We start from the raw sequence: 25,462 nt of genomic DNA on the forward strand, positions 1-25,462 counted from the left end.
TTCACACTTTTCTTTATATCCCTTGCCTTAGGCCACGGTTCGGGTATCCACCGAGATATGCGACAGAGTTACTGCGCCATTTCATTTACTCAAAAACCAATTTTCAATTTTTCCTGCATTACAGCACCTCTTTCTTCCTTTCTTCTCTCATTCCCTGCTTTACCCTTTCCCTTACGATTGCTCTATAATGCAATGAGGATGTGCTAACCTAACCTTAAAGCATAAAATGGGCGTTCAATGGGGTTATAGGCGAGCTAGAACCCACTGAAAAATTACAACATCAGTTTCAATGTATAACGCACACATTTTAGCAGAAAATCGCCGTCCGCTGCACCGCGCGTATATGTAAAAAGCAACAACGAGAGTGCAATGGATGGACTTCCGATACAGAGTAGATTTAGCATGCGCAGTGATGACATTTTCGTCTGCAAAGTGGGGATGATTGTTCGCACTAATTTATATGTTGATTCCTTGAACCCTGGCCCTTCAGCTCATATCTATACAGCATTGTGTTTTGTGCATTTCTGGCCTCTTTTATTTTATTTTGTAATTTTTTTGATAAGTAATGATCAAGCCCATTCCATGATGTGGCGCTTTGATTTCTGAAAGCTGGTGAATATGGTCACATTCGATCTACTGCAAAGAACAAACACTTTAAGGCAATTGAAAAATACTGAAGATTGTTTTTTAAGCAGCCAGTGCCTGGGAAGCAAAGAAATTTCTCTGCGTCACTACACTTTCAGCCCCCCCCGCCCCCCCCCCCCCCCCCAACCCCGCCGCCACCGAAGACGCATCGAAACAAGTGAAAACACTGCCAAGATGCGCATAAATCATATTTGTCTCCTATTCTTCCGCTTAATGCAAAATGAGCATCTTGGAAAATAATTACCTGTGAACAATAAGCAATCAAATTCCTAATAATTAGAACCTTCTTGGAATCTGCAGCATGGGTAAACATTTATCAGAGAATTTTCTTGCCTTTTTGTAGGCAGGAGTGAAATGTGGCTTAAACATATCTATCAATGTCCTGTTGTGATATCATCTAGGACCCCACGTGGTGCGCGCCGTTTGTTAAGTTCCGCTTGGTAGGAGCACCGTTATGCCCTGTAATGTCGTTTATTAAAGCTGCTGTGCTAAAATAAAGGGCACGAACCCTTCAAATTTTGCTTTTTATCATGTTTCATTTTTCAAACATGGACTGAAACGCACGAAACTCAAGTCGCAATTAAAGAGGCTGGAAACTAGCACCGGAATAAGTAAAACAGCTCACTCCTTGAAATATGAAAGACAGAGACAGAAAATTAATACGAGCAATTTGAAGGAGAACCTCCGGAGAAGAGACGTAAAACTGCGGTGGTCCCTAAGTGGTCCAAACGCGCGAGCGAGAGAGAATCATCTTCTCCACGAGCCACGACGAAAAGGTTTCGGGCACAATGCTGTTGATGTCCCGATTGTACTGGCAGGCCCGTTGTTGGAGCGTTGTCTCCATGGTGGTCGCCTCGGTGAGAAATTCCGCTACAGTGCGGGGTGGGCTGCGTACGAGGCCTGCGAAGAGCTCCTGCTTAACCCCTCGCATCAGATGGCGAAGCTTCACCTCCTAAGCCATGTTGGGATCGGCACGCTTGAATGGACGGGCCATGTCCTCGATTTACATGCGTACACTTTCATTCGTGCGCTGGTTTCGGGAGTGCAGAGCAGCATCAGCCTTCTCCCGGCGGTCGGCGTTGGGGAATGTAGCCAGGAGATTCTGGCAAAACGTCTCCCAGGTGGGAAGGGTAGTCTCATGGTTTTCAGACCCCGTCCGGGCAGACTCTTCCGGAGCAAAATATACATTGCGGAGCTTGCTCTCGTCGCTCCAGCCGTTGTAGCGGGCGACCCTCTCGAAGGTCTCCAGCCAATCCTCAGCGCCTCCGAACACGTCACCGTGAAAAGATGCCGTTGTTCGTCGCCGCCATTGGCTGGGTGTCAGTGGCCAAGGCAGTTGGACTCAACGGGCTAGGCTGGGTCGGCGCCGGGGACCTAGTGTCAGTGGCCATGTCAATTGTACTCGGTGGCCGATTCGTTCTTGTGGGCGAGGGAAGGGGCCCAAATTCAGGCGACTCTCCGCGGATACGGCGGCTGGGTCGCTGGTGGACAGGTGTGAGGTCCGTAGTCATGCTGGCGGAGTGCGGTTGTCGGGAAGCGCTCCAAACACCTCCACCAAATGCTACGAGCAATACGAACGAAAACCTCCTGAGAAGAAACGTAAAACTGTGATGGTCCCTAAGTGGTTCGATCGCGCGCGCGAGAAAGAACCATCTTCTCTATGAATGCAGGCGCTTTTACTTCTTCTACAGTGGCACTTATCAATAAATAAAATAGTAGTTGATTTGTGATTCACAACTGTTGTGATTACCACGGTGTTTTTATTCCAAGAAACAGATGAGAAAACTTTATTTACCTTCTGTAAATGACAATGCCGTAGATTCTCCTCCTCGATCTAAGTATAAGTCATATGACATCTGTCACAAGAGAGCCCCTAAACTCGTTACCTAAAGACTCCAGAGCGAATGGGAAAATAGGTAAAGGCAAATATCTCCTCCCAATACGTTGATCATTCAAAACAATTACTTAAAAAATATGCTGCTGCAAATTTGCATTGTAGCGAACATAGAATTAAGAACATCGCGTGTGATACATGCATCGAATAGAGTTTCCTTAAGTGAAGTCAAAAACAATTGCAGAAACAAACGCGCCAGAACTGCTGTTTGGTAATTCATGACTTCTACGCTGTATTCTAGCATGCCGTAGTCATCCTGCACACTGGAGGAGGTCTGTGTGCAGAGAAAACACATATTGACATCGCTGTCTAGAAGCTGATCTTTTTTTTTTGAAGAAATGAAAACCCTAACACCGAAAGCACGACAAGCACGCTGCTCGATGCGATCCAATTTGGCTTACACCCTAGAAAGTTCAGTAATAGGTTATGCCTAAATGTACTATGCCATGAGTGGATACATGCATGAAATGCATATGTTTATTGGAGATGCGCAGGGATATAGATCGATATATGCATACAAAAGAAAGAGACTGCCCTATTGGTATATGCGCTTCTGCTCAGTGCTTTGGCATTTGCCTTTTCATCTGCTGAATTTTTACAATGACTAAGAGCTCTTCTCAAGCACGGCCTCATCAGTCCAGTATTTTAAACTTCGCACTATTTTACTGTATTCCTATTTGAACGATCGCTTCCAAAAAAATCCCTGCGAAGTCAGCATAAGTTCTGTGCAGAATTTTACAAACAGGTGGACGTCCTAAGGGAATGCGCTGTGTCATCTTACAGACTCTCCTGGGAACATTCTCAACGTTCCACGTATGCATGCAAAGTTTCCTGACCGAAAAAAATGGCTAAATGTAGATTACAGCTGTCGTGAGGAGACAGAGAAACAGAAGAATTAACAGGAAGGAATATTAGGAAGGCGACTTCCAATATCCTGCAAGGCACCTGGGAAGGGGTACAAACAGGGAGACAGAGAGGAAGGAAAAAGAGGAATGGGCGATCAGTTTTACCCGTTTATATAGGCCATTACTATGAGGGTTCACAGGGCTCACAGTGAAAGTTTGTACCCTTGAACACAACCCTTACTGGTCTGAGAGTTTCAATAGCCCTTCGCAGCTTTGCTATCAGATGATGTCTTAATGGAACACTCGATATTAAGAATGCACTTTAAAACGAAGCTATAGTTCCAAACCAAATACCTATGAGAGTATTAAAAGGTAATAACAGCCACCTGACATCAGTGTTCTGAAAATTAGAAATAGTACTATTTGCCAAAATGTGTTTCGATTTTGTTTAAAATATTCCTATAAATAAAAATAAATATACAGTGGTGTTGAATACAAGTACCAAGCAGAAGCTGTAGTGCACTTATTTGCGTCATTAACATGGCGTCTTTAAAAAATCATTCATCATTTATGAAGTTACATACACAAAGCAACGTTCCGGAAAAGCGTGGCCGTAGCAGCAAAAGATAGTCATTCAAAGCGAAATGTGCTTTCTCAAAATATGCTTTCTCAAAATGTGCTTTTAAAATATATTTCCTCGTCTCTGCATACAAATGAACTAAATATAAAACCCGGTTTTAAACGACATAGTTAAAACAACAATTTGTTCAAGTAAACCACTTACGGTCATCAATGCTATAGGTTAGTGTTTAATGGTCCACGGGAGTGTCTCAAGTGCTCTAAAATAAACTGTTTAAGCGTTGACTTTCATTTTGTGTTGTATATTCCAGGAAGTAAATTTACGCCATGCACGTTGTGATGTCTTTGATAGCGCATACAGAAATAATTTAAACCCATCTAATTGTTCAGTGGATTTACTGACTGGTCACGGTAATCGACACATGGAGCAGTCAGAGCGCGGCAAGACTGAAGAGCCTGCCTGAAATAGTAGCTTCAGAACGTGACTCGCGTCCTAGGCATCAGCGAGGGTGAAGAAGCGCGGCACTGTTGACTTGTCTTCTTCTTACAAAGGCCCCGGCGGAAAGGAGTAGCCACACTGGCGGCTTACGGTGAACGAAGAGGCGACCAGAGGATTACAGTGTGGCTTGAGGCGGCTAACGTGGGCAACCTCGCGACGACGGCGGTGGTGGTGCGAGGAAGCGGTAAATGGTCAAAAATTAGCTAGTTGACAAGAGATGCACGTTCATCAACTCGGCAAGGGTCATGGTACTTGGTGGAAAACTTGCTCTCAGCAGGAACCCACAGCCGAACCAGGGACTCGGTGGAGAACATCCCAGCAGGCTTGGCATTGTGGTGCAGAACTTTGCGGTCGCCTTAAGCGTCAAAAGTGAAGATGCAGAGCAGCTGACGGGACACCTCAGCCTTTTGGGTGACGTCTGAGATAGCTGTGTACTCACGAAAGATCAGGATGGTGGCGTAATATCTTGTGAAGGGTACGTGATGGTTCATGGTCATATAGAGTAAGAAGGGGCAGAAGCCTGTAGTCGCTTGATGTCCAGTATTGTAAGCAAAAGTGACAAATGGGAACACCTGATCCCAGTTTGAATGGTCAGACGTAATACATATTACGAGCACGTCACCCACAGTGCGGTTGTACCACTCTGTGAGGTCGTTTGTTGGCGGGTTGTAAGATGTAATGGCACGGTGAACGGTTGTGCATGCCGAGAGGAATACATGAAAAACCTCTTACAGAAAGCGACGCCTTTGTCACTCAGGAGCTCAAGAGGTGCGCCGTGAACGAGGAATAAGTGGTGGAGAGAAAGTACGCGATGTCACAGGCCGTCGCCGCGGGAATGGCGGCTATCGCTGCATAACGCGTCGGGTGATAGACGGCGATGTTTACCCTTCGCTTTCCGGCGAAAGTGCGCGAAAACGAGGCATAAAGATCAATGCAGACGCGATCGCGAGGGCGAACAACAGTGTGCCGGCCGAGCGACAAGGGGATGCCTTCTGTTGTTGACAGGCGGTGCATGAGCGCAGGCAGCGAAAGACAAAATTATACATACCACGCCAGTACTAGCCCTGTCGAAACCGATGATAAGTTTTGAGGACACCAGCATGACCGCTGTGAGTGTCAGCTTGGGGACGGTCACACACTTCGTAGCGGAAATGGCCTGAGATGACAAGCAGCCATTTTCTGTGCTCAGAGTTGTAGCTGCGACGCCAACAAAAAAAAAAAACTGTCCCGGTCGGAGAAATGGAAGCTTGGCGACGCGCGTCTCTTCTTTCCATCTTTCCTCTCGCATCTCTTTCAACTCTTCTTTGCAAGTGGCAGCGATTGTGGTTCAGCTCTAGCCAGTGGGCGCGTCCTTTCAATTTACTTTCCGTTCTTCCTTCAGCCCCAACAACAGTAGTTTTGTGTTGTGATGCTCGGGCATCACGCTGCCGCCTGTTATTTCATGCCATTACGTAACCACCTCGGTTACCATTGCAACCACTGTATTACAATTTGCGCTATTACAGATAACGCTCAGACTCGACACGCGAGAAGTCAAGGTAAAAGCTCTAATACAATGTCGTAGCTCTGGAGGCCGCCATCTTGCATTATATCCGTGCTATCAGCATTACGGGGAGTCTCGAAACGCGACCAGTACATCTGGAGCTCTAACACAGAGAACGGCCTGGCACCACTGCATTCCCGAGCACCGCTATGCAGCACGCGTCGTCGACTCTATTGGTGATTGCACAGAGCTCTGTAGGTGACACATGGTATACGGGCGTTGGTGGAGAGGCGGGTGATGGCCAGTGTCGATGTGGTCGGAGACGTTCATCGTCCGGCCGAAGGAAACTTGCGGTGTGTCGAACGAGGATCGGAAGTGATGCAGCGGGTCAAGAAGCTGCTCGCGGCGGCGCGGCTTCAGAGTGCTGTCCACAGAACGGTTGTAAATGTTACGCAGAACTGGGTCGGAAGCCATGCGAGTAAGGGTCAAAGCATTAACTTGGGAAGCAGGCGAATGTGCGGCAGAATCAAGGTTGAAGAGTAGGATCGTGGACTAAAAACGGTCAAGGCACTCCCCGCGACGCAGTGTGGCAGGTGACGAGAGAGTATTGGGCACCAGATGTGTGCTGGTTTCATTGCGCATTTCAGGCATGGTGAAAGGCAGACATACGTGGCGGCGGCGGAAAACAACGTCAGAAGGCAAAACAACTATAGCGTCAGCAGCATTAAGCAGAGAGACGAACGAGAACAGCGCCCACGGGTGGCATAGTGATGTCTTGAGTGGCGAGGAGTCTGGGAGCAGCAGAATGACACGTCTCTACAAGCACAGTAGCAGATGGCCGAACACATGGCACGGAGAGTTCGGCCTGAGGACGGGAGCAGTCAATTTGAGCATGCTGCTGGGGACAGCAAACCAAGCCTAAAATGACGTCTGAGAACAGGTGAGGAGGACGACAAATTCAATAATATACAGAGTGTGGGCATTTATAACTCGGGCGGTGGAGAGAGCTATCGGCTGGATATGACTGCTTGGGCGGAACGCCATGACAGACCGGGAATAGCGGTCGTTATCTTCCTAAGAGATGGTGATTTTTTGACTCATTAGAGATATGACAGCACCACTGTCTGCGAAGAAAAGCATCGGAACGCCTTCAACAATAACTTCAATAACGTTGACGAGGAAAAGAAGACTTGGCCAGTCAGACGAGTACGCAGTTCGTGCCATGGGAACTGCGACGGTTAGTTTCTGGGCTCGGCAGCGGGAAATCGGCGGCGCATGCGAGAAAAAGAGCGCCGACGAGGTGAATGTGAGCGACCTGATGATCAGAAGACTCTGGCGGTGGCCCCGGCAGAACTCTGAATCCAGGGGCTGTATAGGACATCGCAGGCGGTGGAGGGACGGGCAGCGGAATGCGACGTCAGCAAAGCCGTAGCACGGTTCTGAGGACGCCACAAAGCAAATACGCCGGTTGTCCGATTTGCGCCATAGATCTGTGGCGCAGGCCTAGCAAAGCTGCGTGGCTAGCACACCAGGGGCCAAGGATACGCATATGTCTGGGAGGAGACTGGCCGATCGGTGACTTTGGGATAGGTGCGAGGCGCGGCGGCGGAGTGAGGGTGGTCTCAGCAAACGGCAACGGGCCGCGACAGGAGCTACGGATCTCCAGAAGGGAGAGCGTCCGACGCCTGTCGCCGTGTTTCATTCCTGAGATGAGCTGCATAGAATGACGATGGTTCCGATGGTCAAGGCAGCAGATACAGCTGACGAGCGACCTCCTCGCGCACAAACTTCCTGATTTCAGCGGAGAGGCAAAATGGCTCGGAGTCTGTGGCCAGTCCTGCGAGCGACGCGTCAGCCGGCTGGCGAATCAAAATTATCTGATTGCGTAGTTTGTCAAAGCTCTGCAAGGGTCTACTCTTAACGATGAACACGTTGAATGCGCCATCATCAATGCTTTTCAAGACGCGATGAATCTTCTTCCTCCGCCATTGTCGGATTGATGCGTTTGCGTAAGTCCACGACGTCCTCAATGTAGCAATCTGTGAAGATTCTCCTGCCTACTGCGCTCGCGAGTGTAGACGCTGCTGAGCACGAAGTTTTTAACGGCAGGGTGGCCGAATACTTCAGGAAAGGTGGTCATGAAAGCGGCCTATGTGGTGATGTCCGACTCCTTGTTCCTAGCACACAGATTGGCGACGTCAGTTAGGTAAAATATGACTCTGTTGACCTTTATACCGTCATCCACTTTTATTCCAGCTCTCCCGTCAGTACATTGAAAACCAATCCTCGTTATCTTGGTCGCAGCTGGCACTCAAAAGAAGCAAGGCCGCGTGGACGGAAGGCGCCGGAGCAGGTGACAGGCGGAAGAGCGGCTGGGAGCTACGGGCTCGTCACCACTATGGGAACGGAGACCGTGCTACTGCGGAGTTCCTTAGCAGCGTCGGAGGTGAGGAACATAGCACGTCCACCAAGTGAAGAGTGGATTTATTGATAAGTCACGGCGTTAAACATAGGCGCCAATCAGGGCGCAGTAGGACAGAACACCCAACCGGAAGGAACAGCATCATGATCGAGACCCATGGCCTAGGCACCAGCGATGGTGACGACGAACAGCAGTGCTGTCGTCCTCCTCTTCTTCTTACACGTTGAACAGATTATCCCACTTGCATCACGATTCTCAGTGGCTATGGCGTCCGCCCTTAAGCTTCATGCCCCGAAGCTGAATCCAGGCCACAGCGGCCGCATTCCGAAGGAGGCTAACTTCAAACCAGCTCAAGTGCGGCACGACATCAGTGCACTTGAAGGACAGGTAATGTGTTAACTTGCAGCTGTCCCACGTACACTGAGAGCGAAATGTTTCCATGAGATGAGATTGCAGACCTTTGGCTTTGTAGCGTGTCGACTCCGCGGCTGTGCGCGTTCAGCACAAGCTACGCAACTTTGTTGTAACAGCTAGCGCAACAAAATACACAAGAAAAGCAGGACGAGTGCTATTTATTTCCCAGCCCATCTCTTGTATTTCGAACCCACACCATGCAAACTGGCATCGTATTCTTAGTTGCCTGACTTGCACGACCACCGATTGCTGGTTCACCTGGCTGAGGCGCCTATTCTAACAGTCAGTGTCTTGGACTGGCCGCCTTGGTTCCGATGCATCATCTTTGCTGATTCTGTGTACAATCTCTAAACTGATGGTTTTAGCCAACCCTCTTTATCGTGTTTTAACAACCAGCCTAGTGGGTTGGAATAACCGGCCTAAGCGTTTCATTTTTAACGAATAATTTCTCTTTCGTGAGCTTAAGCTCTAATTTATCGAGCGGTTTTTTTACTGCAGTCCTAATTCTTGAATACTTATTGATCTTCGACTGCTGTCACGTATTAAAATACATTTTACCTTACTTCCTTTTTTCTCCGGACTGTATACTACTATTCGACCATCAAAGAGCAACAGCAGTATTTGCTATTTTTTATCAGATTTCACAAATGACACAAATTGGAAATAAAATTCATGAAATTTTGTTTTACGTTTGATCTCAAGACCAACGGTAACTCAGGGTTATCATCACAATACTGAGATTATCTGCGCATACTGCACGACAAATCTATCTTATTTTACAAATTAGTTAAACGTTTTCTAAGTTCTGCCACATTATCCCCATCAACTTTTTAATCTGACCCGTCCAGCTGTCTTTTTGGCCCTTCTACTACACTTTCGTTTAGAATTCTTTGTTATCTGCAGGGAATATCTGCTGCCTCTTCTCCGCTTTGAATTCTTGCTTTTGCACATTTCCCCTCCTTGACAGCAGTAGGTTATCATTCACTCGCATTAAACAAAGCGTTTGAAATTAGCATGGCGTACAGTATCATGAACGTGTAAGCCAAACTTCACATGAGGATTACGCTTGCGGCTGACGATGCAGAAGTCACGGCCAAATGCAGTAGTAATTGGCTACACTAATCATGTAACAGCTTTTGATTAATAATGAGCTTTGCCGGTAAGTGTTGGTGTGCACATTTTTCGTCTCCTTTTTGCCATATACTAGAAACAAACCGGCGACATATCTGTTGTTAAACTGACCATTTTGTGATACAAATAATGTGTTGCCTATATACACCTTAAACATTCGGTGTTCTTTCCTTAATTACTCTTGTCGCCATGCGATTAACAGTAACCAGCTGTTCTCAACAATGCACTTGAGCATCGATTAGAGGTCTCTGGGGTGTTTTTGGAATTTTCTAATCCTTGGCTTCACGTGCATCTGGAGAGGTCACAACAGACGGTTCATGCAGTTTTCAAGCAGGCACTTTAGATCACCAGGGTGGTCCAGCATTCCAAACAGATACGCATTGACGCACGCTTATCGACGAATTTCTCTACCGCGAGCCTCATCTTCTTAAGCTTTGGAAAACTAATGCTTTACACTCAGTAAATAAGGGTGCATTATCTTACCAGCAATTGCTTTGTAAACTTATCTCAAAATAAATGTCAGGGATGGGAAATTTTTTATAGTTGATCGGAACAGCGCAACACGGACCCGGGTGAAAAAGCGCCAGAGTGAACGTGAAATCCAGATGTTTGTTTTAAAGGGAGTTGTTGTTTACTCCCTACTACGTTGTCCTTCCTGCTTAGTTGCAGTTTTGACAACCATAAATTAACCGACTTCATGGGAACCGAAAGTGGCCGTGCGACAGCTATACTTAAATCTTAGCTTCCGAAAAATCTCAGTTGGGTCTTCTTTCAGCTACTGTGTACATGCTGTTGTGCGCGTGTGTTTCGCTTTTTTTATGACTGAACTCACATGCATCCCACCTCTGTATATATTATAGTGTACATAAAATATTTCTATATAGTGCCTCTCCCCTATCATTTCTACTTGTCCCATCACCTCTTTGATTTCATTTTTCAGCCTGCCTACTATGTTTTATTTCCGCTGCCCCAGATCAGGTGCGTCCGTAGTAATGGCAGATGCCGAAGCTAGTAAAAATCTGTTTATTCATTTTTATTCTTATTTTAACAATAAACCACAAGTACTACTTTTATTTGGAGATTAAGCACTATAGCACCTTTATGCATTTCTGTATATCCGCTCTCCCTGCTCAGGTGTTTCCAGTAGCGATACCAGATGCGGGGCTAGCAAAAATCTTCCCGGTTTTATTACTTCGAGTAAACCACTAATGCTAGTTAGGCATTTCTGTGGTAACTATTACGAAAACCGCTAATTGTGGCAGACACATAGAGAGATAAAGAGGAAAAGGGAAGGCAGGGATTTTAACCAAAAGGCTGTTCTGGTTGGCTACTCTGCACTGGGAAAGATAAATAAGTGGACTGAAAAGGGAACTAGGGAAGGGTCTAGGAGTGCACTCTATCCTTCAAGATAGTCGCTGCTACTCAGCCGCAAAACAGTAGGGTTTGCTTTGGTACTTCAGTGTTCATTCATGTGGAGGTCCTTGGCTGATGGCTGCAGTTGAGTTGAGCCGCAAGAACTATATATAGCGCATCCAGTGCTTGAGGCGCGTTGTGTGCTGCTGCGTGTGCAGTCTAGGAAGCAGAGCGCGGAGGACATTCATTAAAAATGTGAGCATCGCAAAAACTTGGAGATCTTGGCCACTGTCGGGATTGTGGCTTTTGTCTGGGTCGGTCGTACACGTTGAACGTCGGGGGTTGGGCTAAGTTTATGATTCAGTTGATATGCAAGACTTCGGTTGTGGCGGCCAATTAATATCAGAGGCAGGAGGTGCGTCACCAGACGTCCGGCTTCCTTGATTAACGCGTTTGTTGGAGGAGGCGGACAAGCTGAAATGGCGCTTGAGGCCTAGCAGATAATGTTATGACACATTCTAAAAGGTTTTATATCCCGTTCCTGGTGGCCAAAATTATATTCGGGGTACAGCTTCGCTAAAACCACACATTAAAAAAAATCAAACCAATGCGTCTTACGCTAAAGAGCTATTCTCCTGCAATAAGCAAGCCATCGTTTTAACGTATAGTTATTCTTTTCTATATTGCATCTGATGTACTACGTGCAGCCCACGAAAGCTATTTTTATCACACTTTTAATGCTACCAAACGCACAGAAAAAGCGAGAAGAGAATTACCGCCAACATACCGATTAAATAAAAATGATTTATAAACTCTCTTATCATTACAGCTAGTGTACGCGTGTTTACTGTATACTCTGGCGCGGTCGCATTCCTCGACTGCTTCTTCCGGCGGAATAACATGCGCGTTTCCAGGTCCTCCCCACCTGAGTATACACCTAATCCAATTTAGCTCTTCTTTGACGCACTGAGGGTGGAGTCTAAACTTTTCTTATTGCAATTAAGCGGTTCCATAAAACACTTCTTCCATTTCGCTGGCCCAAAGTGGATGGCAAACCGTTATCTACATTCTCGATCACTCTGCACCGTTCGGAAGAAACCGGATTTGACCTACACATCTTGAACTTTATTTGGAAAAAGTAAAAAAAAAGAGCTTGCTAAATGAGTCCAGCCTTCACCAGACCTGCTCGCACAGAGTAACAGTGCTGGCATGTGCCATGTGTTTTTGCTCCAGAAGAACGTAAGCAGGTACAATCGTCCCTGAAAGTAGTCTTACATATCTACTGAGGCATGTAACAGAGTTCAGCAGAGAAGACTCTATTGCTTCGCTCAATATATTACTTGCCCCCCCCCCCCCACCCATAAGGAGCATAACTTTCTCCAAGTATGCGCTTTGCACTTCGGTAAACGTAACCTAGGCGTTCGGCTTTTATACTTGCATTTTCTCGAGGTTTTCCCGAATCCACTTTTATGCCCAACAATTACAAAACCAAACACGAAAACCTTATATCCCCGGCATCCCTGCGCCTCTCCATGGTGAATAAATTGCGTGTCACAAGCCTTGTATCTTGGTAATATTGAGAAACCTATAGAATTGTTGTTAGGTGTACAAAAGGGCCAATGCATCCCTACATAACTTTTGGATGCCAGAACTTGCCGAGCATGAAATGCAGGATGAGTCGTTTTAACCTACATGCGTCACAGTGCGGTTTAAAGGCTGAGGGGAAGGGAAAGCATGCGCAATATCACTCCGTGGAGCCGTGCACGCTAAACCAAAGAGGACCTTCGTGTTTTAGCAACGGATGCGTACCGACGTACGAAAATTACGGCGGAATTCCTGTTCGCCGTAAAACAATGCACGGTAGTTCCTCGAGAGGCTGATTCAGCGAATGACACTCTTGTATTTTCTGATCGTCATAACCTGGTTAACGTTGTTAAGCGCGGATTGCTATAATAATAATAATAATTGGTTTTTAGGGAAAGTAAATGGCGCAGTATCTGTCTCATATATCGTTGTGCACCTGAACCGCGCCGTACGGGAAGGGATAAAGGAGGGAGTGATAGAAGAACGGAAGAGAGAGGCGCCGTAGTGGAGGGCTCCGGAATAATTTCGACCACCTGGGGATCTTTAACGTGCACTGACATCGCACAGCACACGGGCGACTTAGCGTTTTTCCTCCATAAAAACGCAGCCGCCGCGGTCGGGTTCGAACCCGGGAACTCCGGATCAGTAGTCGAGCGCCCTAACCACTGAGCCACCACGGCGGGTAAGGATTGCTATCCACGATTCTTCTTTTTGCTAGTTGGTTTCTTTCGGTGTATTGCGGATCGGACAAGTGCGAAGTGCATGAGACCGCGAAATGAAAGGAAAGAACTAGATGTCGCAGAACAAATTCTGTCACTGCTGCAATTAAGAGAATAAACACTTCTAGGTAGTATCCGTCTAGAAGGATTATAATTTTAAAAAGTGGGCCATTCTAGTATAGCAAGTAACATATACGAATGGTACCTCCAACAAGTTAAGCATGCACTACCACCGCAGCAGTAGCCAAGTGGTTGAGCATCCGCCTCGCATGCGGGAGGTGCGGGGTTCGATCCCCAGTGCCGCCGGGCACCCACCGGTGATACAATGGGTACAAGCTTTCCCCTGGTCTGGTGCTCGGCTTATTTATGCTGAAATGCTTGGGAAATGGATCTTTGACCCAACCTTGAGAAATGGAAAATACCTTGTGTCATGGCGGCCTTTGGCCGTATACGCTCTTGCGCCATAAAAATCCATCAACATCAAGCCTGCACTACTTTCAACCTCACTGTATGCCTGTACATGGCATCATTGTTTATCAGACAGGTACGCGCACCAAAACGGCCCAGATATGGCGATGTTTACGCCGTTCATCTCCTGGACCCCGTCGGCATTCACACGTTTCCCGCACGCAATTCAGAGTCGGAGCTATTATTATTATTATTATTATTATTTGAACGTGAAGTTGATTGCTCGTGTTTGTGCAGAGGATGAACAATGAAAGTATTCATGAGTATTCACAACAACAACAACAACAAACTTAAACGCGTGATGCTCACTCTATCCGAGGAAGTGCACAAATTCATTTCCACGGATCGCCCTTTGAAAAAACTGCGCTGCAGAGTTGAAATCTTTTTGAGAGAGTTAAGATATTCGCTACGCCAGCGCCATCTTTCAGGAAATGTAGCGACATTGATGAGAAAGCTCTCGCTTTGCACAGCAGATGGCAGACTTTTAATGCAAATATAGTGGATCGCACATTTCAAAGGAATATTGCTTTGAAACCACGACACACCTGCGACATTTAAACCGCAGCCAGCTGGGAAGCAACGGGAAGCGAACACATGAAAAGTGGGCTGTGACCGTTGTGCGAATACGTAAACATTTTGTTAACGAAGCCGAGTTCATATGACGGCTCTTAGCTTAGACAGCAGCGTGTATGGCGCTGTAGAACAGCGCCCCTTTACCGCTATTGTGCGCTGCTGCAACATTGGTGCTCATGCTGTTCGTCATCAAGCAGGTGCGCGTGTGATGTTCACAAAAGACTGTCCAACTGTTCGAACAGAGGCAAGGGCACAGCAGAACACAAAAGGTGTTACTAGTTATTGTTCAGGATAATGCAAATGCATTGGCAAGAAAACGAGGAACCAGAACAGAATAAAAGAGAGCATAAATGGCACTTATCGCCCGGGTGGGATGCGCTACCCGAGCTAGCAGTAACGAGAAATGCTTTATGGAATGTTTGCGCCACGGGCCGAGGTTCTTACCCTGTGGTTATATGCGGTATGAATGGGTTACGATGATGGTCGTCAGTGGTGCAGTCAGAGACTAGCGGATCTCATCAAGCAGAGTGTTTGCAGGCATCTTCCATGTTCCGTGCTCCCCGTTAAGTTTTCTTCACCTACATAAACATAACTTATCTGCGGTCGACCACCCGGACGTCGTCTGTAACGACGGCTGCGATAGCACGATTAAAGCTTGCGATGAAACAGTCGCCGAATTATATAGTCTGCTCTAAAGAGGTGTTTCGGAAAACCTGGAGGGTCTTGCAGCTGACAACCGATGACATAAAATGACCACTACTAATGAAGACAAGGGTTGAAGGAGGCACATGGCACAGATTCGAGTCACGCGGGGACCACCCAACAAACACGAAGCTGACACTAGCGCGCATCTACGCTCGACACCAGACCAAGCTTAAGCAGAATACTTTATTAATAACACATAGCACTGCAAAACGCCGTCAAAGCTCCAAGCAAGCGTGCGCTGCCGAGTTCGATTGAACACGACGCTCGGCATGGACACATATGATAGTACATACCATATTATTATTATTTGAAAATACTGCAGCCCCATTCCAGGGGCTATAGCAGGAGTGGTTACATATATCATGCGGTACAGTTGCGCGCATAAAGGGGTACATGGCAAAATGTGAAACAAACGCTGCATACAACATCATATAATGCTACGTCTCAATTTCGGACGCAAAATCAGACACAGAAAAGGCACGTATATTTCCATTTAAAGAGTTCCAACTCTCCACGGTACGCGGAAAAAAACTGTATTTGAAAGCGTTAGTACGGGCAAAAAAGGGTTGGATATTAAGATCGTGATGGCTCCTGGTTAGAGATGGTTTTGAAAACGTGATATGCTTACTCTCTGAGAGGCAATTAGCAGAATGCACTATTGAGTGAAGAAGTTTTAAGGACTCAGTTTTCCGGTGGGATGCGAGCGGACTTAAGTTTAAGAAAGATATCGCAGATGAGGGTGAAAAATGAAAGTCGTAGCGGCGAAAAATAAATCTTACAGCTTTTCGTTGTACAGATTCTATTTGATCAATTTCACATTGCTTATATGGATTCCAAACATTGGAAGCGTATTCAAGAATAGGGCGAATTAGAGTTTTATACATGACCAGTTTCGTCTCTTTAGGAGCATCCCGTACTGTGCGCCTCAAGTAACCTACCTTTTTAAGAGCTTTAGCTGTGATATGATCGATGTGTTTTGACCATGACATATTGTGTGAAAAAACAACGCCAAGATATTTATATTCATGTACCCTTTGCAGGGATGAATAATCGTAATTAGAAGGGCATGAATAATTGTAATTAGAAGGGCATAGGTGGTTGGTGAAAGACATGACAACTGTTTTGCTGAAGTTGATTTTCATCTGCCACGTATTGCACCAATCACAGAATATACCAAAAGACTCATTCAGAAGGAAGTGATCCCTGACAGAGTTAATAGTGTGGTACAATACACAATCATCGGCGTATAGACGGATCTTTGAGGTTATACTGTCAGGCAAATCATTAATATAAAGTAAAAACAACAAAGGGCCAAGGACAGATCCTTGGGGAACACCTGAGGTTACGTCAGCTTTCGAAGAATCGACAGAATTGAAGCGAACAGACTGGGAGCGGTGCGAGAGGAAATCGGCAATCCAGTCAACGAGTTGAGAGTTATTGAGAATGACTTTTAGTTTGCATAACAGTTTAGAGTGAAGAACCGTATCAAAAGCTTTTGAGAAATCGATGAATATGGCATCGATTTGGTTACCGGCATCTATGCTGAGAAAAATGTCATGCGCAAATTCTGTTAACTGAGTCACTGTACTAAATCCCTTGCGAAACCCGTGTTGAGCCCTTGACAGAAGTTTAGTTGTTTCAAGAAATTCCATGATGTGTTTATAAATAATGTGCTCTAGGATCTTACATGAATGTGCAGTTAAAGAGATCGGCCTATAGTTAGAAAGAAGTTGTTTGTTGCCGGTTTTATAGAGCGGGAGTACATTGGCAAGTTTCCATGAGGAAGGGACAATGCCAGTAGAAAGAGATTGTTGAAATATAATTGAGAGATATCGACACGACCAAAGAGAATAACGTGCAAGGAAGGTATTTGGGATACTGTCCGGTCCAGCGCATTTTTTTGAGTCAAGGTGCAAGATAAGATTTAAAACGCCCTGAGTGCTAACCGTGATATCAGAGATAGAACGGTCATGATTATGAAGACAGAAAGATGGAATGATGTTATTATCACGTGCAAAGACAGAATGAAAGTAAACATTAAATGCATCAGCTATTTCAGCGGGGTCAGAGACAATTTCTCCATTAATAACGAATGAGGTAGATGATGTGCCTGAGGGTAGGACAGATCGCCAAAATTTACGAGGGTTATTGCTAAGCAGCCCTTGAAGCTGAACGCGGAAATAGAAATCTTTAGCAGAGTGCATTTTATTACGAAGTACATTTTTCGCAGCTTGAAATCGAGCAATGGAATCAGGGTTATTGTTACGTGTCATGCGCCTCAGCCGAGACACACGACGTGACATCTGCAAAACATCTCGATTAATCCAAGGAAGAGTAGGATTTCTTTTCTTCGTTTTGACGGGAACAAACAACTTAATGCACAGACTAACAATCTTTTCAAAATATTCAACAAGGTCATTAACATCGCCGTCACGGCTGAGCGCGCAAAAGGAGTCGAAGCACTCGGCCAGTTTGTCGATTATGGAGTTGTCGTCAGCGTGATGGAAATCCAGAAATGACGTGAACGTGCACTGTGGGTTACTATTAAAGCGGGATAGAGTAAGGAGAACTGCTTCATGGTCGGAAATACCATCGACAACCGTGCACTGAAATCCGGTCTCTATTAGGTTGTGGCTCAGGAAGATTAGGTCTAGCAATGAATTTAGTCTAGTAGGAAACGAAACTATTTGAGTGAGACCAAGAGACAGCGAAAGATCTATCAATTCTTTTGCTAAAGAAGCATCACGGCCAGAATAAGACATCGATGGCCAGTGAATACCAGGCACGTTAAAATCACCCATGAAGATGATGTTTGGTACTGAAAGACTATGCATGAACTGGCCAACAGAGTGCAAAACATCAACAGAAGTTCCGGGGGGTCGGTAAAAAACACCAATAATAACAGTCTTTTTTTCCAAATAAATCTTGCACCAAATTGACTCAGTGTTGCAAGGAGCGGGTAGTATAGAAAACCTAAGATATGAACGAAGAAGTAAAGCTACACCCCCGCCTTTGCCCTCATGTCTGTCGGCACGGATAGCAAGGTAACCAGGTGGGGTAAATTCCGAGTCATATATGTCAGGGTGTAGCCAGGTTTCAGTGATGCCAATAATGTGAGGGTCATGGGAGGACACAAGCGCGAGAAGATCGGGGAGTTTGTTTGAGATGCTTCTAGCGTTAAGATTTAAGACAACGAGACTGGATGGAGAGCTAGGTAACTGTCAATGGGGTGACGAATCAAGTGCAGTAGATTCGCCAGCCTCGTGACGTGGTAACGAAGGAAGCTCAGTATATTCTGTGGCTTCGTGACGTGATAACGAAGGAAGCTCAGAAGATTCGGACACATCGTGATGGGGGTCCCGTTTCAAGCCACTCGAGGCTTCATCCCATGTGTACCGGACACCATCAATGAAAGCATGGTCGTAGCGAAGCTTCACCTTTGAACCACCGTGACGAAGCGAGGAAGATGCATTCCATATTTTCTTACGAAGGGCTCGAACATTCGCAGAAAAATCCTCAGTGATGTAAAATTTTTCCCCTTTGAGTTTTGATAGGTTCTTCATGACAAGAATCTTCTCACTGAAATCAAGGATCCTTAATATGACAGGACGTGTCCGTGCATTACTGGGTCTGCCGATGCGATGACAACGCTCGATACGTGGACATTCTATGCGAAGCTTGTCAGTAAATATTTTGCAGATTTGGGACAATAAACTGTTGCCATCTTCATCAGGACTCTCTAGTAGACCATGCACAGCAAGATTGTTTCTCCTTGACCGGTTTTCCAAGTCTTCATTTTTTACAACCAGGTTAGATATTGTTTTCTTTAAGGATATAATGTCCGAACGGAGGTTAGGGCTCAAAGACTCGGAGGCTAAAGGAGTTGCAGATGATTCCAGTGATGAGACACAAGCTTCAAGATCATCGAGACGAGCGGGAAAAGATTTCTTAATATCTGTAATGTCACTAGCGATTCGTTTTTGACCAGCAAGCAGTTGCGAGAGCTGAGAAAGCACGTCTGCCGCCTCCAGAGTAGAAGACAAGTCAGTATTGGCACGCGTTGCCCGTTTCCCACTAAGATGTTTAGATGAATTAGCTGGGAGTGATCGTTTGGGGGGGCCTGGATTTTGTTCAACATCCCCGCTCTGTAGAAGGCGAGATAAGCAAAATACAGCATTTGAACAGACACTAACAAAACTCTGTGGGCAGGAAAACAGCAGCAAACAACGATCATCAGATCGAACGCAGTGAGCGTTCTTGAGGTAACATACCTGCACGAAGAACATGCAACGCTTAGGCATCTTATAAAGGCTGCTGCCGTCCTGCTCACTGAAGTGGTATGCCGGTGCGGTCCGATTTATAGTCCGATGAAGAGCTGACGTTGACCAAGGGCCAATGGTGATTCGACGTTGTAGACAGGCACGTGGGAAGCCGTCAGGGGCCCAGGGGAGCACGCCAGGTATATCACCAACAAGGGTGACATGGCAGTCCGTAGCCAAGATGACGGTCCCATCCACGTGCCACAGGCTGGACGGTTGCGCAGGCGCACTTGAGTCGAAGTCGCAGAAAAGCGAAACAGCAACAGCCGCGAGGACCTGCACGAAGAACATGCAACGCTTAGGCATCTTGTAAAGGCTGCTGCCGTCCTGCCCACTGAAGTGGTATGCCGGTGCGGTCCGATTTATAGTCCGATGAAGAGCTGACGTAGACCAAGGGCCAATGGTGATTCGATGTTGTAGACAGGCACGTGGGACGCCGTCAGGGGCCCAGGGGAGCACGCCAGGTATATCACCAACAAGGGTGACATGGCAGTCCATAGCCAAGATGACGGTCCCATCCACGTGCCGCAGGCTGGACGGTTGCGCAGGCGCACTTGAGTCGAAGTCGCAGAAAAGCGAAACAGCAACAGCCGCGAGGATCTGTCAAAAAAGGGGGGACCCACTGCAGCCGAGGATCAGTTGTTGACGACGGCCTGAAATCCCATACAGGCCCAAAACATGAAGACCATCGCCACTGGCAGCGTGAGAGGAACCAACAGAGCGTAGTACAAAAGGTTCTCTTCCATCTTCCCGGCCGAAGATAGCAGTTCAAATCTGTATGAAGAGGACGGAACACAACTTCACATTCCTCCAGGGCAGGTGGCGGCTGCACTATGCACCTCCTCTCTTTAAAAGAGTACAGACACCCAATTTTGGTGGTATGTTTGATTTCCTTCAATGATGCAGAAGACACTACTACGCATGAATCGCCGTGTGACATTCGCCTACAACCATTAAATATTTATAATCGAGTTTTTTCTGTCATGCTGCTTCCATTTCGGTTTAAACAGCCGAACGATGGCTGTGACGCAATTGGTTTGAATAAGTGGTTTTTTTTTGGGAAGGAAATGGCGCAGTGTCTGTCTCACATATCGTTGGACACCTGAACCGCACCCCAAGGGAAGGGCTAAAGTACGGAGTGAAAGATGAAAGGAATTAAGAGGTGGCCGTAGTGGAAAGCTTCGGAATAATTTCGACCACCTGGGGATCTTTTTTCACTAACATCGTAGAGCACACGGGCGCCTTAGCGTTCTGCCGCCATAAAAACGCAGCCGCCGCGGTCGGGTTCGAAACCGGGAACTCCGGATCAGCAGCGTGAGTGTTTTCGTGTCAAGTGAGACATGGAAAAGCGTCCATATAATCGCTTCTTCATCGTTTTAATTTACTGCAGTGCTGAAGCCTGCCTTCCTTAATAGCCGGAATGAGAACGAATGTGGAAGCAGCGATTCGATTGTAGTTTTTTCATGTCTCGCATGACCTGTAAGCACACGCTGACGTCGCAGTCCTCATTCGTCTCTTAAAACCGTAAACCAAACAGCGGAGAAAGAAATGCGATTATAAATTATTTAGAGGTTTTGGGAGAGTACCAGATGGTAATCCATGTGTAGAAATCCCTTACGCATCATAGCAAATAAGAAAGCACGCACCCTAAAGTGGGTGTCGATACTTCTTTATTACCTGTGAGAAACAAGCCAGTCCTTTCTCCAGACACGGCGTTCATATTTTTTGACGTGTTCTGGGCGCGAGGACCTCTTTACAAACATCACACTTTCAGCAGTGCAACGCCGTATTCGAACTTGTTACTCATTTCAGGAAAATATGGAGGTCCGGAAGGCGAGCATTTTGTAACACCGGGGGATCTTCGTAAGCAACATGCTCGTCGCCAAGCGCGAACATTTCTCTGCATGAAACATGACACGTGGTCTTCGCGCACCTTAACGGCTTATGAACTCGCTGACTGACCACTTCAAAAGTTATATCCAGCGTATATACTACAGCTTTTTAATGAGTTTACATTGTACCAAAAAAACTTAAGGAATCGCCACTACGATACATGGCTGAAGCGGTCGCTTTCATGTCATCTCCTCCCGCCATTTTGCATTTTATATCTAAACTTGTAGTGCTACAAAATGGAGAGAACAGGGGCGTAAAGTGATCAATACAGAGTCACAAGTGTTTTTTTTTATTTGAACAGATATATAGATGTACCTACCAGAACAGCTGATTTTTTAGCTATAGCCGCCGCGGTGGCTGAGTGGTTATGGCGCTCGGTTGCTGGCCCGAAAGACGCGGGTTCGATCCCGGCCGCGGCGGTCGAATTTCGATGGGGGCAAAACTCTAGAGGCCCGTGTACTGTGCGATGTCAGTGCACGTTAAAGAACCCCAGGTGGTCGAAATTTTCGGAGCCCTTCACTACGGCGTCCCTCATAGCCTGAGTCGCTTTGGGACGTTAAACCCCCACAAACCAAACCAAAACATTTCTCTTTCCCTATTTTTCGAGCGAAGCATTTGCGTCCAAATTTAAAGTGCGTGTTTGTCAGCTATACTGAACTTAAGCCACCTAAGTACGAAACAGAAAACTGCGGGAAAGGATAGCTTCTTGATGACTTGCTTGCTTTTATTTGTTTCGTTGGCTAACGTCCCAAAGTGACGCATCGGAAGGCCACAGTGTAGAGCTCCGGAAATTTCGACCACGAGGGCTCCTTTAATGTGCACAGTACACGAGTCTACAGTATTTCGCCTCCATCAAAATGCGACCGCCGCAGCCGGGGTCGAACCCGCGTATTACGCGTCAGGAGCCGAGTACCATAACCACTGAGCCACCACGGCGGCTCCTCAAGGCTTGCCATATCATCTCCGTAGACTTACTTTGGCTAACTCAAGTACAGCTCGTCGAGAATGCATCAGAAACTTGTGATTGCTCTTAACAGTAGCAAAAATGTACTTGAGACTGGGAGCCATATCGATGGCGACTAAATGTTGAGGCGGCTGATGAGCTTACCGATGTATTAAGTAAAAAGATTTCGTTTCCCGCAATCAACAATTTTATACAAAATTCTATACAGATGGTTTTAAAGAATAATAAGGAATACATGCAGTTTTCCTCAAATTAATGTTAATTATATACATCAAGTGCGTGCCGACAGAACTGCCAGCGGTAGTGTGGCGTCGGTTATTAGAATTCCTCTTTTTTGCTACAACTTTAACTCATATCCCATAGACTCGTGCGAATTATCGCAATTATTTTCACGCCTTTGTAGGTCTACAGCAAGAACAAAGGCGTGATTTACCACCTATATAATGTCCTGTCATGTGCCAGTAAATACAGCCCTCTCTTCTCCGGCACCCTTCTCATCCAAGTTTCTTTCGCGGAGTTCTTTTCTTAGTAGCTTACGACCAACTCGGCCAGCAGCGTGCTTTCTGCCGCCCTCTGGTGGGTTTGTCACTGTCACTGTCCTCGTGTACAGCAAGAAAAAAAAACAGTGGGTGCAAATATTAAATTCCAGAAAACAAAAGTACTGTTCTACAGTCTCGGATGGGAACAGTAGTTTACAATAGGTATCGAGATGCTGGAAGCGGTAAAAGAATATGTCCACTTCGGCACGTAGTGAGCGCTGACCCGGATCACGAGAGAAATACCAGAGGAATAAGAATGGTATGGGGCGCATTTCACATGTTCTTGATATAATAAATTAGTTTAGCAATATTCCTTCTGAGAAGAGCATACATAAGAACTATTTCATAGCGGTACTCACCTAGCAGGCAGATACATGAAGGCTAAGGAAAAGGGTTCATCTTAAAGACAACCCAGGGAGCTATGGGAAGGAAAATGATAGATAAAACGTCAAGGCTCAGGAAGAGGGCAGAGTAAGTCAGGAAACAAAGGCGACTAAACGACATCCTAGTCGAAAGCAATACGAAAAAATGGATTTGAGCAAGGCATGTAATGCGAATGCAAGATAACCGAAAATTGTTAAGGGTGAATCACTTGATTCTGAGGGAAAGAAAGCGTTGCAGGGGCGGCAGAAAGTTATGTGGGCGGATGAGATTAAGAAGTTTGCAGCGTAATGGTGGCCGCAGTTGGCATAGGACAGGGCCAACTGGGGATACATGAGAAAGGAGGCCTTTGGTCCACAGGGTAGACGAAGTCAAGCCGCTGATAATAGTCATGTAATAAATATTAATTTATAAACTTCTGAAAATAAACACTTCGAAAAAATTTGTATCACTTGCAGGTTGCTTTTTTGAGGGGCTGGGTTTCTTTACAGTCTGCAAAAGAGCCCATATGTCTGCATAACTTCCGAGCAAGAAACCTTGATGGTGACTCTAAGTTAGAACGGCTATCTGGGTAAAAGCCTCAGGATTGAATACCAAGCACCAGCCTGCAACTACGACAAAGAAAGGTACACGACGAAGGGCTCATGCTTTGCAATGCAGGGTTACATACATTTTGCCGAGTTTTAAATGTACGCTGCTCGCGACTCGACTTCTGCCGCATGACAGAAACTTCTTGTGTGTAGAGGTATATCTGCGACATTCGCTCCAACTCGTTACTGTGAACAGCTTGTTGCAAGTTTAAATCAACAAAAACGTTCGACAACTGAATGCGTATCTCAACGTAGAATTTATTTTCAACAACCAACTACATTTGTGTCGAATTTGTCATAACGGCAGTCAAGCTCGTAAATTTGAGTGCTATTTCCCGTACAGTTGTTCGTGTAGTATTTTTCACATATCTGAGGAATATCAGTGTTTCTTTTTGAAGCCGGGACAAGAAGTTCGCAGCCTGTTGTGAGGAGAATAAAAGGCATGAATCGCTGAAGAGTGAAAAAGAACAACGATACAGTCTATTCTTGCTTCAATGAGTTGTAACGCTTTAGTATTTTAAAGCAACAGGGATGGCTGTGCTCTCGACTAAAGCAGTAGCTGGATTTTTAAGCCCACTGCATATGGCATAAAGAAACGATGTCAATTAATATAGAGAAAATGCTTCCACAGATATTGCGCGTAAAGTAGGCGGAAGACACTCTACGGCAGATGCGCTGCACATTTAATACATATAGCTACAGAACTTTAGCAGTATGTGGAACATTTCGTTTTATGAAGTCCAGCTCTCTCGGGCGAACATTTTAAAAATTTTGGAAATTCTAAGACACTCTTATGGAAATATTGAAAGTAGCGGTCCATTATTCAGAAACGCAGAAAAACTTTCTTTTAAAGGGTATCCTTAGACCGCATCGAACAGTTAACGCTCTTATAGAAAGCCAATGATTAAAGTATTTGACGATAACAAAAACCTGAATAGAAAAAAAATGCAAGACTGCCCCCTGGTGTTCTGCCGATATATTGATTGTTATAGTGAAATCTTACATTCTATGAAAAACTGCGTTCATAAATGGATACCCGTTCAAATGCTTTTGTCCACAATTGCTGGTGCCAGAACGTTAAAATAATGAGGCAATAACACTTGGTTGCTTTTTACGCAGTGAGTAGTAGAGAATCTCAGCACCAGAAGTTTCCTGTGGTGGACATCACAACGCGAGCCATATGGCAGTGAACTATTTTCTTTCTTTTTCTCTCTATCCTAATAAGACGCGTGTTATCGAAATTGCAACTGTAGACTTTTGTTTAGCTTCAGAGGGCCAACTTCATAAGATTTAACAAATTATTACATTTAAAAGGCAAATGTATTTTGTGTAAGGCTATCACAAATGTTTAAAAACGAACGCCTCTATTGAAATGAAGTTTTCAGAATAATTGTCGCGCTCAATTTAGATAGAACGCAATATATTCACGTTCTGCTTCCGCCCTTTGCAGTATGCAGGTGAG

General features: G+C 45.8%; 1 protein-coding gene across 1 annotated transcript in view; it reads right to left on the bottom strand.

The window, feature by feature from the left end:
• Positions 1-24,238: 24,238 nt before the first annotated feature.
• Positions 24,239-25,462, bottom strand: part of LOC144105459 (uncharacterized) — a 36,256-nt gene continuing 35,032 nt past the window's right edge. Inside the window, exon 6 of the mRNA XM_077638582.1 lies at positions 24,239-24,419. Coding sequence (XP_077494708.1) covers positions 24,265-24,419 — 155 coding nt within the window. The 3' untranslated portion in view covers positions 24,239-24,264. The remainder of the gene's footprint in view (positions 24,420-25,462) is intronic.

Source organism: Amblyomma americanum, chromosome 9 (genome assembly GCF_052857255.1).
Source record: "Amblyomma americanum isolate KBUSLIRL-KWMA chromosome 9, ASM5285725v1, whole genome shotgun sequence".
Lineage (NCBI taxonomy): Eukaryota > Metazoa > Arthropoda > Arachnida > Ixodida > Ixodidae > Amblyomma > Amblyomma americanum.